At 42.7% G+C, this 18,386-nt stretch overlaps 3 protein-coding genes across 3 annotated transcripts; 2 read left to right on the forward strand and 1 right to left on the reverse strand.

The window, feature by feature from the left end:
- The first annotated feature begins 374 nt into the window (after nucleotides 1-374).
- get3 (guided entry of tail-anchored proteins factor 3, ATPase) lies at nucleotides 375-7,222 on the forward strand. The gene is made up of 7 exons (XM_062387907.1): nucleotides 375-563; nucleotides 1,350-1,497; nucleotides 2,565-2,713; nucleotides 2,861-3,011; nucleotides 3,189-3,296; nucleotides 5,048-5,245; nucleotides 5,364-7,222. Exons 1-7 carry the CDS (start codon nucleotides 421-423, stop codon nucleotides 5,490-5,492), a joined length of 1,026 nt encoding a protein of 341 aa, XP_062243891.1. The 5' UTR covers nucleotides 375-420; the 3' UTR covers nucleotides 5,493-7,222.
- A 2,188-nt stretch (nucleotides 7,223-9,410) lies between these two features.
- best2 (bestrophin 2) lies at nucleotides 9,411-16,200 on the forward strand. The gene is made up of 9 exons (XM_062388116.1): nucleotides 9,411-9,562; nucleotides 9,662-9,756; nucleotides 11,047-11,280; nucleotides 12,898-13,052; nucleotides 13,479-13,556; nucleotides 13,819-13,971; nucleotides 14,085-14,165; nucleotides 14,282-14,436; nucleotides 14,645-16,200. Exons 1-9 carry the CDS (start codon nucleotides 9,411-9,413, stop codon nucleotides 15,435-15,437), a joined length of 1,896 nt encoding a protein of 631 aa, XP_062244100.1. The 3' UTR covers nucleotides 15,438-16,200.
- An 88-nt stretch (nucleotides 16,201-16,288) lies between these two features.
- Nucleotides 16,289-17,681, reverse strand: LOC133953938 (protein Hook homolog 3-like). Its single transcript, XM_062388117.1, has 3 exons — nucleotides 17,481-17,681; nucleotides 17,292-17,366; nucleotides 16,289-16,572 (listed from the first exon to the last, which is right to left on the reverse strand). The coding sequence occupies exons 1-3, from the start codon at nucleotides 17,529-17,531 to the stop codon at nucleotides 16,447-16,449; spliced, it is 252 nt and encodes an 83-aa protein (XP_062244101.1). The 5' UTR covers nucleotides 17,532-17,681; the 3' UTR covers nucleotides 16,289-16,446.
- Between the last annotated feature and the right edge of the window lie 705 nt (nucleotides 17,682-18,386).

The following is an 18,386-nucleotide window of genomic DNA, read 5'->3' on the forward strand; positions in this document are numbered from 1 at the left end:
CAAGGATATATATGTACATTTCTCCTTTGGTTTATCCCAGTTCACTAGTCCCACTGTAACTGATACTGCTAATATAGTCTTTGAGTTCCCACTTATCCATAGACACCAAGATCATGCATATGGATCTGATAGATGTGCAACTCTTCTTGACTCATTTTGAGTCTAACCCCCGAGCTATCAAACTATCTAATAAACTTGTATAATCCAGTTTACATCTCATTGAATAAATCACAAACAGCTTTAGTGGCTCTCAGACAGTGTGGCAACTCTGACATCTTTCTTTAGTGTGGCTTCAAAGAAGGCTGTATTTCGATATCACTGGGAGTTACTGTTGACACCGGAAGTGCCTCTACGAGGCCGCCCTGCCACGGTTTAGGCCTGCCCTCACTGCCGCACGGTGCAGTACTGTACACAGACAAGATGGCAGCTTCTGTGGAAGACGAATTTGAAGATGCTCCTGACGTGGAGCCGTTAGAACCAACTCTGAAGAACATCATCGAGCAGAAATCCCTCAAGTGGATATTTGTGGGAGGGAAAGGAGGTGTCGGTAAAACGACTTGTAGGTGAGTGGAGGAGAAGCGCTCGTCGCCTCCAGGCTTCGGCTCGCTAGCTAACGCAGCTAGCTTTAGCCTGTATTACTAGTTGACGTGGATCAGTTTGAGTAAACGAGTCCCACGCGCAGTTTTCCCTGAACAATAATTGAATGGGAGTTAGCTCACTACCTGAAGACGTGTTAGCATTGAGCTATATTGACATTAGCGTTGTGTTTAACGTCAGTCAGGCAAGCTGAGTTAGTACACAGTTTACCGGCTGGTTGTTCGCTGTCTAGCACTGTCACTTGCTAACTTTAGCCAATTGACACATGCACTTGTCAGTGTGTTTGTGATCATTCCGCTGCGGTTTGACATTGTCAAGCTGTTTATTTCCATGTTCAATGGAAGATCTAGCTAAACCGTGTTAAATAGACTTAGCATTAGCTTTGTGGCTAAGGGACGACTACTTTCTTGAGGACACACTAGCCTACATACTAGCTCGCTACCTTCCATCAACTGCAGCTGCCAAGACTCACTGAGTGATGCTTAAAATATCATTAGGAATATTTTGTAACTCTGGCTCATGTGCAGTGTTTTGTCTTTGGATTAATCAGCACTCTTTATATCAAATAAAATGATTTAAAATGAATTAATATACCTGATGCAGCTTAGGAAAAGAGCACATGTGAGGAGCTTAACAACGTCACAACAAGTCTCGATCTCAATCTTTTTATCAGTACCAGATACAACATGGAACTTTAACCGCTGCTCTCTATAGCTGTTGACCAAGGTGTCTCCTCTGTGTCATTTGTTCAGCTGTAGTTTGGCTGTCCAGCTGGCTGCTGTGAGGGAGAGTGTCCTGATCATCTCCACAGATCCTGCCCATAACATCTCTGATGCTTTTGACCAGAAGTTCTCAAAGGTGCCGACCAAGGTCATGGGCTATGAAAACCTCTTTGCGATGGTGAGTCAACCTGCGAAAAGAACGGGAACATGTCGCAGACGGAGTAAGGAGTGTCTGTACAATGGTGGTAGAGTAATCTAATTTCTACAATACAAATAAGTTGAATGAAAAATCCACAGTTAAATCAAAGTAATGGGAAAAGCTACACAATCAACATAGACGGATTGATTGTGCACTCAGCCCTCAAGTAACTTAAAATGAAATATTGTTTAAAAGCTAGAATTATATCAGTACTGTAAAACATTTTTACAGGAGACATTTGGACTATTCATTGCAGGAAAAGTTCAGACGGTTCAAGAGCCCCAGTAACAAAATGAGAGTGTGACACAATGAGCAGGCATGCACAATTCCATGACCCTGAAACTAAAGCAGCTAATTTGGACTCAATTTGCTTTTTGACACCATAAGGGATGGTTTCCAAAACCCGCTATTTAACTGGTCCAATTGGAAATGCTTTGACGTTATCAGTTCTGCCTTCGGTGGGGGAGAAATGAAGAAAATACTTTTCCTTTTTAGTATTGAAACAGAAAAAAATTGCACAGTTTATCTCCATCCATCCATGTATCCAATGTCTTTACCTTGTATCAACTGAGTTAGCAGCCTAAAGCCCAGACATGGAGTTAAATAAATTATACAAACATGGAGTACTGAATAAACTGTCGCCATCTGACAATTATGGATGTGTTCACAAATATAACCTCTGATTGATGAAATTAAAACTGACTAAACAACAGCTCAAGTGATGTTCTGACCATGACACTTAAAATCGCTTGACACGGCCCTATCACATTTTAAACGTCTCCTAAAATAAGTGGATAGAATTATTGCTCTATCTGTTATTAAAGAGGTTTCTTTATGCTCTTTTTGGAAAATGAAGTTTTGCGCATGAGATCAGTATCTCTTCTGTGTCATGAGGATGGTCAGTTCCACATCTGGGTCTCAAAAGTACAAACCATCGTTGTGTATCAAACAGAATCCCCGGAGGCCCCAAAAACATTTGCAGGCAGTTTCAAACATGTTTTTTTGGTGTGTGTGTCAATGTGTGTTTGTGTTGTGTGTGAGTGCAGGAGATTGACCCTAGCCTGGGTGTAGCAGAGCTGCCTGATGAGTTCTTCGAAGAGGACAACATGCTCAGCATGGGCAAGAAGATGATGCAGGAAGCCATGAGTGCCTTCCCTGGCATTGATGAGGCCATGAGCTACGCAGAGGTCATGAGGTGAGATCTCCTGGTCGATACAGAACCAAAGCGCATTTTCCTACAAGCAGCACTGTTTCATAGATCCACCGATGCATATACCTTTATGGAGTCCATGAAGAATAGTTGGCCAGTTTTGAGTTATAAAATTGTCTTCCTGTGCATCAGGTTAGTGAAAGGAATGAACTTCTCAGTGGTGGTCTTTGACACTGCCCCCACTGGCCACACACTGCGGCTGCTTAACTTCCCCACCATCGTGGAGCGTGGGCTGGGTCGTCTCATGCAGATCAAGAACCAGATCAGCCCTTTCATCTCACAGGTAAGTGAGATGAAGGGTGTCCAAAAACCCGTTGGGCTGCTGATGAGCTTTCAATTGAAATAATAAAACAAATAGATGAATGGAAAAAGCAGCAATCACATTATATTTGTGGTTTTTATGAAATGTTTTCTTTTGCAATGCCAACAGCCTTCTCTCTGTTTCTCTCCTTGTTTGTAGATGTGTAACATGCTCGGTCTGGGTGACATGAACGCAGACCAGCTTGCCTCGAAGCTTGAAGAGACGCTGCCTGTCATCCGCTCAGTCAGTGAGCAGTTCAAAGACCCTGTAAGTTACGTAGATACACAACACTTGTAGTTAATTTACAATCACATTACTGTCTCAACAGTGTGGGTAATGTTGTGGGTTTTTTGTTTTCGTTGTGCTTGTGTGCATATACACTAGGCTTGTCATACTACACTTTACAGACCTGGGGTCTCATTTATAACCGTTGCATACACACAAAACGGGGCCTGAAACGTGCGTACACCACTTCTAACGCAAACGTCGGGATTTAAAAAAGCAAAATTGACGAACATTTTCCTATATCCATCAAAAATCTGACCAATGCGTACGAACGTTTTGGAGACGGGAAAGTGGCGACGCAGACGTGAGGTTGTGAACTGAAGCCGGATTATTGCTCCAATTCATAATTTACACCAAAACCAACTGCCTAGTTTTGCTCATACAAACATATCTGCTCCAATCGAACCTTTTTAATTAAAAATTATATTAAATAACTTACGTTTAGATTACATTTAACAGTGGAGTATTTTCTTTATTAGTGACATCACTACTGTCCCATAAAGTCGCTCTTCACCTCCACCTCACTAACAACACATCGATGTCAGTGTCTGAAAGTTTCGCTTCCTCTTCTCATCGCTTGATGCCGTGACTCCGTCAGGACTCACGTGGAAATCCATTGGTCAGCAGCATAATTTAATATTCATGCCGTGCTTTGCATTGACCATTTATGGTTGAAAGTGGGCGTGTGGAGGGCGGATTTGGAGGCAGATCCACGTACGAACGTTTCCAGGTGGACTGTGATTTATAAAGCGAACTTTGCGTTCAGGTGTGCGTGCGCACGGTTTTATAAATCTGAATTTTATGCGCCATTTCCGGCTTTTGTGCATGCGTACACTTTTAGTATGAATCCTACTCACTGTTTTAAAAATGAAGCTCCTGGGCTCCTCCTATGAGATGTGGCTGTAGCCGAGCTCAAAGGCTTTCCAGCTCTGTAGCTGGTTCATTTACATTATGTACAGCTTCACAAAAGTATGGAAGTGGTGCCAGTACTGAAGAAGGTGGAGAAAAGGATATAATCCACAAATAATGTTATTAAAACCAATTTAACATTTAGTGATCTAGCACAGCCACTTATAATGTAAACCTTCTCATCACTGAGCTGTGTGCATTTATACAGCATCTACACGTGAGGCACGTGCTTTGTTGGTGCAGCCTTTCAACCCGTCCTACTGTACGCCTGTGTACAATGGTGGGACATGTAGTATTGTGACAAGAGGACTATCAACAACACAGTTTCACTCCTCTGTATACTAGATCATGTTTTCATGTCACAATGACTACACCGCTGCATAAAATTGTCATTTAAGAATGAATGTTTCTAATGTTTTTTCCCAGAAATTGCTTTAGTACTGGTTCATGCTTTACGTAGACATCCCATTTCCATTTCAACCTGTCAACTGATTTACATTTACAGATATAAATACACTTTCAAATCTGAATACATATTTTAAGATATTATCTTTACCAATTTCAAAATCCTTATCACACACATGCATTTTAAATACACATTTACGTATCGGTTTACACACGCACACACACACTCTTAATACAGATTTTGAGAAATTCACAAATCTCATAACACAATCACAAATCTGAGGGCTGATGGGAGGGGATACATCGGTTGCCTTTTTGCTAGCTTTTCCAAGATTACAAACCCTAGCTTTAAATTAGTTGTTTTAAAAGCTTTTCTTTATGTGGGTGTAACTCTTCTATGTTTCTTTCCCGTCCATTAGGAACAGACCACCTTCATCTGTGTTTGTATCGCTGAGTTCCTCTCCCTGTACGAGACGGAGAGGCTCATCCAGGAGCTGGCCAAGTGCCGCATCGACACGCACAACATCATCGTCAACCAACTTGTTTTCCCTGAGACAGAGAGGCCGTGTAAAATGTGTGAAGCCCGCCATAAAATTCAGTCCAAGTATTTAGACCAGGTAAGAGGTAGTAGTTTGTGTTCAAAGCTGTTAAAATACAGATGCATTATTGAAACCAAAATTTTTAATAAGTGTAACATGTTATTCTCCTTTTTCATGGCCTGTCCTCTCTCTACAGATGGAGGACCTTTATGAAGATTTCCACATAGTCAAGTTGCCGCTGCTGCCCCATGAAGTCCGAGGTGCCGAAAAGGTTAACACGTTCTCTCAGCAACTTCTGGAACCGTACAAGCCCCCAAACAAGTGATCTCCGTCCCTGCAGGACTTCCCTCCCTGTGCCCCCTCTTTGCAGACCACACCTCTATCTACAGTCTGACCTCCCCTCCTGTGAGCCCCCTCCTACACTGGCCTCAAGCCCCACAGTAACAGGCTCAAGGTGATCCACTCAGTCGTCAGCCCATCATCCGAAGTAGAGCACCTCTACAGCGAGACACAGGCGCTTAATGAAGGGGAGCTGATGATCACAAACACCGAATTATATTCTGCTGTATTGTTAGAGATAAGACAGATAGGCGCTGCCTGACTCTCAACTTCACCGCTTGTCTCCATATCCTCTGTGTGCCAGTCAAACTATTCCTACTTAAAGCATTTAACATTTTCTTAACATCCCCCCTCCCCGTCCATCTGACACGATCGATTCTGTAAAAACTAAATAAGTGTTTCCAGTGACGGTGCTGTGTGTTCCTCATTTCAGATTGTTGATGTTTATTCCGTGTGACTTGGTGGCTGTGTGCGTTCTCCAGTTTGACTTTTGACTAAAATTTCCCACTAACTCATCTCGCACACATCCGGAGCTTCCATCCGGATGTCGACAGATTCAGTGTGACAGCAGGGCAGTGAAAACAGACATAAAGAAAAACTATTTAAAAGGAATATGGCTTGTGGTCAAGAAAAGAATTTTTTTGGCAGAGACCAAAAAAGTGTCTTTTACCATTTGTCAAATCTTTACTCACTCCTCCATGCGACTATGGTGTAAATGCAGTTACTTAACGTCAATGAGATTTTGAATCAAGTCAAACTAGGAGCTTGAAATAGTCTGTGCCTCTGTTATTGTTTTAACTGGACAGTCTTAAAGCTAGGGTTGGTAATCCTGGAGAAGCTAGCAAAAGCAGGCTACACCATATCACAGATGCATCCCAGCCCCTCCCATTGTCCCTCTCAACAAAGCTATGCCCCTGAAGCACACTAAAGCTCACTGACTTACAACCTCTAATAGACAACTTTTTTGTGACAAGCTCACTAACTTCTGGCTAACGTCTCTGCTTCAGAGGGGAATGTCTCCCCGACTTGTGAAGACCCTGTGCTTTGTGACAGCACGAACAGGGGAATCACAGACAGGCACATCCGTTAGTGACTGACAGGTACACCAGCCAATCATTTCATTAAGTCGTGCGAGGGGCACAGACACAGGCATTTCTTCATTTAAAAAAAAAGAAGGTATTTATTGATGGCTATCAGGACGAGCAGAGGATTTCAATAAATTACCAACCCTGCCTTTAATGGCCTCTGTTGAATATCGTAGCATCTAGTTGCTTCAGACAGATGATGCTTGTGACCTGATGTTTCAGTGGCTGAACGTTCATTATTATTTCTGCTGAATCCCCAACACATGCTCCCACAAGCTTTGTCCATCATTATATCTGTTTACTGAAGACTATAACTTATGGGAACACAATTGAAAGACATTAGTAGCCTTATTTAGTGCATTGTTAGCTAAGAATATAATGAATGTTGCTTGATCAATAATGTTGAACCAATCAATGGTGAGTAAAGCATCTTTGCCCTAGAGTGGGCTCTGATTGGCTGACCTGATGATTGAATTACTTCATTTCCCAACAGACACATAGAGAAGACAGGTTATCCACCCCTCAATCCAACTCTTTATCTCTCCCCTCTGTAACTGAATGCTTTTGAGACGATACAAAGCTGTTTTCTATAAATTATTTAGCAAGAGTTGATTAAAATGAACTTGCCTCAGCTCAGAGCCTTTTGTGGTCATTGTGTTGATCTGATGTTTTTTCCTGATCAGGCTGCAGATTGTGTCCGACGGACTCATTTAACCTCGAGCAAGAAGATTCAGGAGCACAAACAAGCCTTTTATGCTAAAAAAAATGAAAGACGCATTCAAAAAGTGCCATTGTTATTCTCAATTGATTTTGTTAAATTATAAAGTGTTAACTTTAAATGAACTTTACTGGTGCAGAATTGCATTTGTGGTGAAAGAAGTAATGAGATCCTTTACTGAAGTTAAAGTACTAATCCCACATTTTTTTATTCAAAACCTTGCAATGACACCTGAAATGAGGGGGCTACAGTGCCTCCTACTGGTCAGGGACACCAACTGCAAGGGGAAGAGTTTTCCAAAGTCAATTAAAGAAACCTTTTTATTCTCTACAGTGACAATTTGAGAGTCGCTCTGTAAGGCCTAATATCAACCCATTTTTACCTATTTTATAATATTTGATTTAGTCTTAGAACCCACAAAGGTTATGTAGATGATGACAGATTTAAATTGAGAATATTGTGGGTTTTTGTTGGTGATAGTGGGTTAAATGTTTGCAGCACAGGCTGAACACAACAGCGACTTCCCCATATTTTGGCCATTAATTTTTTACTTTTGGTTTACAGCAATATTTGTAAGCTGTCTAATTTACCTTTTTGATTAAAAGATATATTGAATTTGATTTCCATGTTTAGCCTAAACATGAAATATTAAGATTTCATATTTAGGATTAACGCTTAACATTTCGATTCAACATTTAGGTTTATCATTTAGTGATTAGATTTGAATTTAATATTTAAATTCACATTTAGATTAAGATTTAACATTTTTGAGTTTATTATTCATATTTTTTATAAAATGGTAAATTTGAAAGGGATACGTGTAAAGGCATAACTTAAAAAAATACACACTGCTTTAAAAAAATGGTTTTGGTGGAACGTTGCGGTGAAACTGACTCGGTCCAGTTACTGTTTGGAACAAGTGGGATGTTCTCATCCAACTGTAATTTATATCTATTCTTATAAGAAAAGGTGAAGGAGGCGCAGTGACAAACGTCTCCACTGTGTCTGTCTGCTCTGGTGTAAAATAATCAGTTTGTTATTCAATCCGCAACAATTCGCGACTTGTAGATCTGTGACGCCGCAAATTGCTTGTTGTTTTCATATCACTTAACACGAAACTTTGCCATGGTCCACTTGCTGCAGTTGTATAATCCCCTCCACTGCCCTGTGCGCTCTCCGTGGCCCCGGCGCTGCGGCCTGTCGCTTGTGGTCCATCAGCGAGCCGCGCTGTGCCGGTCGGGGGCCGCGTTAACGAGCTCCTCCTCCTCATTTTGGGGGGGATTTAACCCCGGGGGCGCACTGACCACTGGACGCACCGACTGAGGCTCCGAAGGATTACAGCCATTACAAGCCGGAGCAGCCCCGAGTCAACCGAGCTGACGCCAGGGGACATCAGAGTTATGAGCTCTGTGAGGAAAAGACAGAGGAACACTCCACCACCGGCGAGCACACAGAGAGGACTGGCCTGCGTAAGTGAAAAATGTGACTGTGCCTCTCCAGTGGTGCCAATTACGCACAGGGATGCGCTGAGCAAGTGGCGCGTTCATCACGGGAAAAACCCCACAAGAGGTGAGAAGCTTTTTTAATATAAATATCAAATAAATAAGCATTAGCTTTAAACTCTGTGGTGTTAAACGTATATCCCAGCCTGAAGTGAATGTGATCTAGACTAAGTTTAAGTGGCACATCAGGAAGCAAACAATGAACTCTGCTTTATTAGTTGAACTGTTTTATTAATGAATTAATTCATGTTGGTATTGAGTTCTCTCCCTTGTGATTCAAATAGATATGAATTCCTTTCCACTCTGTTTTTATTAACATTATCATTGTAAGTTGAAGTAGTGCATTTGTTTTGCATTGCATATTCTTTTTTAATATTACGGGGAGCTCTGTTTGTTCAGGATTCACATCTTAAAACTTTCTATGCTTTTGTATAGTTTGAACAAATGAAACCTTGAAAAACTTGAATGTGATATGAGTGTTGGAGCATCTCTGTTCCATGATCAGCTCTGGTCCCACTGCAGATGTTTACCTACAGACAAGGTGCTTGTCTTCCTCCTCTCAGCTCTTCTGACCCTGAGGACCCAGTGATCTCTCATCAATGACGGTCACCTACACGGCCAGAGTTGCCAACGCCCGCTTCTGTGGCTTCTCCAAGCTGCTGCTGGTGTGGAAGGGGAGCATCTACAAGGTGCTGTACAAAGAGTTCCTGGCTTTCTTTGCCATGTACACGGCCATTAGCGTCACTTACAGGTGAGACAGCAGCTTCAAGAAAAGACTCTCCACTGAGACGCATCAGTATTTTCATTTACAGAGCTTTAAAAAAATAATAATTTTGTCTTTTATTTTTAGATTTGTCCTCTATGATGACCAAAAGAGGTACTTTGAAAAACTGGCGATTTATTGCAACCACTATGCCAGTCTCATCCCCATGTCCTTCGTACTGGGTAAGATTTCCTCATGTTATTGTTACGTTGAGATTACAGTGGAGGGGACAGGGCCCGAGCCACAGTGTGTCCCAGGCGTCTGCATGTTTGTTTGTTTCTAAGATGGGTTTGATGAAGGAGAACCAGAAAATGTTCATGACAGTTTATTATCTGTTTTCATGTCAGGGATCCTCATCTATAGACATCAAACCCTCTATATGTTCTATTGGTTTATAGGTTTGCATTGAACACATAGATATAAATATATGTAGCCGACTAAGATGAGAACATTGATTAAATTACACATTTTTAATTTAATTAATTGCAGAAATCATTTATGTCAATAGAGATTTTTGGGAGAGATCAAATATTCTATTAGAACATATATATTATATACAAATGGGACTTTTCTCTGACTATACATTATGATATCAACCTCTTCTTACAGACTCCAACGTGCATTTTACTAAAACAAATGCACTTACAACTTTATTGCGTTAATATTTTGTCCCATATATTTCTTACTTCTTTATTCATATACATACACTAAACCATGCATACACAGAGATCTGACAGTATTGCTCTCTGATGCATTTTTTCCATAGTATAATGTTGTGTGACCGTAAAAACATTTTTATTGTTGTTGGGGCAACAGCTGAAAAGCGTCAGACTTTACAAGGGAAACCCAGACAGCATTATTTAATGATAAGAATTTGAATGAAACAACTTTAGAATTTTTATTTATTTAACTAATTGTGGAAATTGTGGAGCAGTGTGAGGTAATTTTGATAAAGCAAAAACATCAATTAAAACGTGGTGGGGAACATTTCTATGAATACACAGCATGGTATTAATTGTTTTTTACAGACTCATTTATTAATTTAAGATTTTCTTCATATATCTATTTTTATTGTGTTCGTCAAGCATACATCATAAATCATACAAACACAGTATGTGATAGATCTAAATATCGGCCCTGGTTCTTAAAGACTCCACAGTGAACATATGTTGATTTGGTATTTTTCCACATATTATTTTCTTCATGAATTTACATCATCTTGTGAAAGCTTACATACATAGTCAGTGTGTTATGAATCCAGATGATCATATATTACTTACATTGTGATGTATTAGCTGGGCCTAATAGAGTGAGTTATGTAACAATAAAGCTGTACATTTTCTTGGAGATTCCATTGACCTCAGTTGATGTGAACCGTTGGGCCCCAGAGTTCAGTGGAGAGCCAGATTTGAGCTCTGATCCGCGTCTCCAGTGTAATCACCTTTGTGTCTCCTCATTACTGCTCTTCCCAGGTTTCTACGTGACCCTGGTGGTGAACCGCTGGTGGAGCCAGTACACCAGCATCCCTCTCCCTGACCGGCTCATGTGTGTCCTGTCGGGGGGGCTCCAGGGGAGCGACGAGCGAGGCCGCCTGCTGAGGCGCACCATGATGCGCTACGCCAGCCTGTCAGCCCTGCTCATCCTGCGCTCCGTCAGCACGGCCGTCTTCAAGCGTTTCCCCACCATGGACCATGTGGTGGAGGCCGGTGAGTCGGTACCTCCAGCTCCAACTGTGATTTAGCAGTGAGTAAAGTAAGAGTACGTTCAATTATCCACAGCAGCTTTAAACCAATAGAGCTTGGGATGATAATGGTCTGTAGTTAAGACGACTCAAAGCTCTTTACAGAACACACACATTCATACAGTGCATATACACTCACCGGCCACTTTATTAGGTACACATTGCTAGTACCGGGTTGGACCCCCTTTTGCCTTCAGAACTGCCTTAATTCTTCGTAGCATGGATTGAACAAGGCTGGCATTTATATAATGCTCAATTTGTACTAATAGAAAATATCTACCACACCAATACACCATCACCACCAGCCTCAACCATTGGCACAAGGCAGGATGGATCCATGCTTTCAAGTTGAATACGCCAAATATGGACCCTACCATCTGAATGTCGCAGCTGAAATCGAGACTCATCAGACCAGGCAACGTTTTTCCAATCTTCTATTGTCCAATTTTGGTGAGCCTGTGCAAATTGTAGCCTCAGTTTGCAGTTCTTGGCTGTTAGGAGTGGCACCCGGTGGGGTCTTCTGCTGATGGTGGTTATTTGAGTTACAGTTTCCTTCGTATCATCTCAAGCCACTCTGCCGAATCTCCTCTGACCGCATACATCATCAAGGCATTTTCGTCCACACAACTGCCACTCACTGGATATCTGTCTCTTTTCGGACCATTCTCTGTAGACCCCTAGAGATGGTTGCGCGTGAAAATCCCAGGAGATCAGCAGCATTTGAAATACTCAGAACAGCCCATCGAGCACCAACAACCATACCACGTTCAAAGTCACTTAAATCCTTGTTCTTCCCCATTCTGATGCTCGGTTTGAACTTCAGCAAGTCATCTTCACCACGTCTAGATACCTAAATGCATTGAGTTGCTGCAACGTGATTGGCTGATTAGCTATTTGTGTTAACAAGCAATTGAACAGGTGTGTCTAATAAAGGGGCCGGTGAGTGTATGTGGAGCACTTTCTCTCACACACACCATTCACACACTGTTGGCACTGGCACCAGGGTACATTTAGGTTCAGTATCTGGCCCTAGGATACTTCTGCACTCACTGGGATTGAACCATCAACCTTCTGGGTAGTTGACGACCAGCTCTGTCTCATGAGTCACAGCAGCTCCCAATCAAATCAATCAAATGGACTTTTCCAATGCACAATCCAGCCACCTTGGCCTATTTGACCTTTCACACGTACACGTCATGACTGTTGTGTTGTTTCTTCCTCTGTTCCTTGTCTACACCAGAGAGTGCAGGATAAATCACCAGGACAAGGCACATACTGAAACTCACAGATGATAACGGGATGTTATCAAACACCCGTAACCAGATCACAAGACACGGTGTCCCCTCCTCTGTGTTTTATAAATTATACATGGAGCCATTCTGGTGTCATTTCTCGACACATTGCAGAAGTTCTCACTCACTGTAACGCCTTGATTGGAAATCTGACTCATAGAAAAGTTCAAACCACCACTTGCTGAATCCTGATCAGTCATTCCTCTCTCTCTCTGTGAGCAACATTTTTATATTATGATTGTATCTAACGAATCTGAGGCATGAAGTTTTGTTTTCTGCTGTTTATTCAGGATTTATGACGAGAGAGGAGAGGAAGAAGTTCGAGGGCCTTCACTCTCCCTACAACAAGTACTGGATCCCATGCGTCTGGTTCACCAACCTGGCTGCTGTGGCCCGCTGCGAGGGCAGGATCAAAGACGACCACACACTCAAACTGCTGCTGGAGGTGCACCACCACACGCACACACACACGCACACACACACACACACACACACACACACACACACACACACACACACAAACACACATGTGACTTCCTTGTTAACACGTTTTACTTATTTTTTTATCTTGAAGCTATCATGTGGATGTAATGAGCACCTTTCTCATTTTATTCTTAGTAACCTAATGGTTAAAGTTCAGAGGTGATTTATTTTCTTCAATTGGACTCAAATTAGGCATCATCATTGAAGTATATAAAAATAGAAACTGTATCGAAACTTTGCGGGGACCCTGGGAAGAGTAGCCACACACACACGAACACACACACAGAAGGGACTGCAGTTTCCTGTGTTTTAATATGAGATGTATATTCACAGAGACACGAAGACAGAGAGTTTAGATCTCACAAAGTTTCTCTTTCTGTGTCAACAGGAGCTGAATGGCTTCAGAGGGAAGTGCAGTATGTTGTTTCATTATGACATGATCAGTGTCCCCCTGGTCTACACTCAGGTAGGTGCTATGTATATGGTTCTCATGCACACATACACACCACGTATTTAAATAATCAAAAAATACTTTTCGGTGGTTTCTTAAAGCTCTGCTCCTCCGCTAATGTTTTATTTACAGAGCCTGAAACAGTGTGAGGTTTCTGGTTGCATTACGCAAACTCAGACCGCAGCTTGTTGTGTGTGAGAATTACGAAATGAAAGTAAAAAGGTATTACTGGAATCTAAAGGCAAAAGTAACATGTGTCCATTAATCTGTCCCTCAGGTGGTCACTTTAGCCGTGTACAGTTTTTTCCTGGTGTGTCTGATTGGTCGTCAGTTCTTGGACCCGAGTCGAGGTTACCCAGGTCACGACCTCGACCTCTACGTGCCCATCTTCACCCTGCTGCAGTTCTTCTTCTATGCAGGGTGGCTTAAGGTCAGATAAAAGGGTCACATACCATTTGGTCTGTGAGATACTCAACCGCAATGTTTGCTTTTCACAACCAGGGACCATTTCTAATAGTTTGTTACTCTTTCTCTGGGCTGAAGGTGGCAGAGCAGCTGATCAACCCCTTCGGAGAAGACGATGATGACTTTGAGACTAACTGGCTGATAGACAGAAATTTCCAGGTTTCTTAATAACTTTTTTTTTGTTCTGAATTCGTTACCCTGCCCCAGGAAATGCAATTTAAGGCCAATGATTAGTAAGTACTGCCTGATCAATGTCTGCTGTTTCACCTCTACAGGTGTCCATGATGGCAGTGGATGAGATGTACGGAGATCTGCCAATGATGGAGAGAGACCGCTACTGGAATGACTCCAACCCCCGGCCCCCGTACACCGCCGCCACCCTCTTTGTCCTCCGCAAACCCTCCTTCCAAGGGTCCACTTTTGACATGGCGTGAGTTTTGGGGTTTTACGCGCTCGCTGAATGTGTGACCGTGAACGTGACACTTTCAGTTTAAGTCGCCCAGTAGCGTGAGAAAGTCACAGACAATGAAAATGAAAGCGCTCTTTCAGAAGTAGTGTGAAAAACTTCAAACACGAGATCTGTGAAGTCATTGTGTTTCAGGTAAATGAAGTACTGATGCATTATCATCTCTGCACAGGGTTCCTAAGGAGGAGATGCACTTCCAGCCTCTGGAAGAAATTGCTGAGAACATGGAGGAGTCTAGCAATCGTCACCCCAACATGGCCCTTTTTAACCGCCTCCTGAACGCAGCTCCATCCCCCACTGGCCTCATGGGAGGGGCTCTTCGCCGCACCTCAGCCCAGCTCCAAAGGCTACGCCACTCCCCCAGCATTGACCAGTGCACCAGCGACGATGATGACGATGAAAGTTGCAAGATAGGCAAAGGGGGCTCTCTGCCATCAGGGCTGGGGCAGGAAAACCAGAGCACCGGGTCCAGTTTCACGGACGATAAGAGCCTCAGAACTCCTCTGCTGGAGATCAAGTTTGGGGCGGAGCAGGAGAGGGGAGGGGGCCACCCTGCCCTCAGTGAGAGGAATGAGGTGAGTGGAGCGGAGAGGAGGAATGATGGAGAGTGGCAGATGAGGGAGGAAGGAGGGGATCAAGGAAGTACAACGTGGGAGGCCCAAACTCCTGTGTCAGTGTCACTGCTTCCTCCTCCCCCACAGTCATCAATGGAGACGTCCACTCGACCGGCCTCCACCGTTCCCATCACCTGCCATCACACCTCTGCCTTCCAGTTTCACCCGACTGCTCACTCCAGTCTGGAGCACTGCAGCTCCCAGCCAGCCATCAACCACAACAGAGCTGTGCCCACAATTCCTAAACCCCCATTTGCTGGGAAGAAAAAGTCCTTCCTCACTGTGCCGTCTTACAACGAGCCTCAGCGCTTTCGCAGTGTGAGCATGGGCTCAGATCTCACTGGATCTTAGGTTGACTGTTGAAACTGTGATTTTTAATTTCAATGCACAAGGGAGATCTGTTAAAACTATAAATATTTGTACTACTACTTAATCTACTTTGAGTCTACTGCACCTTGGGGGCCATACAAGGAGCACTTTTGGGAAGTTAGTGACCCTCCCTGACATTGTCATGTAAAGCATTAGCCCCCTCATAGTTCTAAAATATCCCCCGACTTACTGATGATGTTTGAAAATATACTTTTTGAAATGTACTCAATTTTGCGACACATCATCTGGGACCTGGGAGGAATGTTTGGTATTTGAAGGAAGGGAAGGAATGGAAACTGGACACAATAAAGGACAATTTTTCTATTGACATGTTGCTTCATGGTAGCTAGTACACTAGTCACAGGGTTTAGTTCTCATTATGAAAGTCTATGAAGCTGAAGGTGTCACGATGCAGAGATCTTAGTAAATATGCTAGAGGCTCTTTAAAATGTTGTGTTTTTCACATCTCCATTTATTGAACACATTTGACACTACATAGCTATTTCTCACTACTGTCAGCCTGTGTGCTAGGCTACGTTATGCTCTGCTAAGCAAATCAAAGGTCAATTCTTCCAGAGAGCATAGGGTGTGTGAAGATAATTAATTTCTGGTTCTTAAGTTAGGCGTACAAATGACCTGTTACTACTTAAGTCTGGGCAACTTTTTTTTCAGCAGTTTGGAGAGAATACAATTAAAACTTTATTTTATTCACCCTGATTATTAAAAAACTGTAAATAAAGTGATTTTCAATGCGCTTTTGTGTTTTTTTTTCGAACTCTAACGAAGAAAGAAATAGTCAGCATTCGTTTATAGTTACGATTTAAACATGATCTTTTAATATTTACTGTAGTACCAACATTGACCAGCTGGAGGTGGTAGCAGCAAACATTAGTGAGAACCAAGGTCAAACAGGAAAAAAACCTTCTCTCCTTCTTCCATACTCTTGCTCTTCATCCTGATCTCCTCCGTCTCTCCCTGCACATGAGGCCTCCTACCTGGGCTGTAGTCGGAGCACCCTCCTGGTCAGGGTGGACTGTCTCTGCTGGGCCAGGAAAGACTGAGCTGGTCCTGGAGCTGCGGAGTCCTCACACAGACTGTGTCGATGGAGAGTGGAGGACTGAAAGAGGCACAAACACCTTTCACATGTCATTGTAAACACTATTATACTCAAATGTAGGAACGTCAAAGGCCTATTGCCACGAATAAAATATGCAACTGCTACTACTGTTATTTTTTATTTGACTTTTGGATCATGTGTAACACTCGCCTCAGAGCGATATCAATATACAATTTTGTTTATTGAGCTGAGAAGAAAACAGGTTGATTCTCAAACCACACAAACAGCTTGTTTGCAGGGAGCCAGTGAGGGATGACATGAATCTCCTTTGTTTTGGTCTAATTAGCAGAGAAGCGAATAGGCTGTCTTCTCTTCATGATCAATAGTAGAATTATCCTTTATCAATTATCATTGATGGTCAGAGCACAAAAACCTGGGAAGGAAAATAACAAATTTACCGGAACAAATCAGCACTTATCTTGAAGTGGGAAATTTGATGCACGACTGTGTGTGAAGTTCAAAAGTGTTACATATATTTCCAGACTACAAAGCCTTACTTCACGTTATCACCAACACAGATGTTCCTTCAATCACACACCCACTGCACAACAGCGTGTGGTCCTGTTTGAACTGTTAGATTCATTATGATTAAGAATGTATATGTCACTTTAAATCACAACACAAACTTCATTGTACCTCTGACACACTGTAATAATCGAAATTGATCGAAAGTATACTGGGACACGGTTATCAGGATTTTGATTCCCTCATGTTCTCACCATGCTTTTCCAGGCCGTCAGGATCCGTCTCTCCTCTTGCTCCTGGCTCGACCTCGCGTCATCTCCCCGAGAGTCCTGGGACATTGGAAAATCACAAAGTGTTGTTTTTTCTACCAGCTCAGATTAGCACAGTGAAATCAGGATCAAAACAAACAAACTGTGCTTCAGCCTGAACGGACACAATCTCACCTGTGTGGCAGCTGTGGTGTCAAACAGTCTCACATCCTCGTTGGTGGTCATTTTTTCAAAATGTATCACAACACATTCAAATCCAACGAACTATGTGTGTGTGCCTGACGGACAGAAGCCCCCCCGACAGGACCCGTCTGTCTGTGGCCCAGTGCGGCTCCTGGCTGTAGTTTGCAGCAGAGGCCCTGGTTTTGTTGTGGGGGGCAAATAGAACAATATGGAGAGTCGCTGCAGGCTTAAGTGCTCTGGCTCCTCGCCACTGTCAAAGATGCCATCCTGCTGACTGCGGCACATTCACTGTTTGACAGTCAGTCACCGGGCTCTGGGATCAGTAAGGGACAACAATACAACCACCTCGATAATAGATACGACTTCATTGATGAAAAGTGGGAGGGGAAAGTTAAATCACTCCAAAGCACATAAGGGTTTGGAATCATGTTTGTTGCCTTGGTGAAATTAATTTAATATATTTCAATTACATTTTTATTTGCCAAATCACAAGATATATTATCTCAAGGCACTTTACATAAAGGGGGTAAATTATTAGAGGGACACACAGCATTTCTCTAGAAACAGACTCAATGTGGGTGAATCTAGATCAACTGGCTGGGTTGACCAGAGAAGAATGGAGGAGAGGTTGAGTTGAAAAGAGAGGAGAGACACCAGGAACATACTTGTAGCTGTCAAATTTATCATTATTATTATTGATAATTACAATATTGTTAATATTAATTAGAGACACCTGCAGAATGAAAGAGAGAGAGAGAAAGAGAGAGAGAGAGCGAGAGAGAGAGAGGGAGAGAGAGAGAGAGTGAGAACACACAAACTGTGGGGGAGGGGGGCACAGAGGGAGAGAGAAGTGCACAGTGCATGATGGGAGTTCCCCCAGCAGTCTAGACCTACAGC

This window comes from Platichthys flesus, chromosome 5, assembly GCF_949316205.1.
Source record: "Platichthys flesus chromosome 5, fPlaFle2.1, whole genome shotgun sequence".
NCBI classification, from domain to species: domain Eukaryota; kingdom Metazoa; phylum Chordata; class Actinopteri; order Pleuronectiformes; family Pleuronectidae; genus Platichthys; species Platichthys flesus.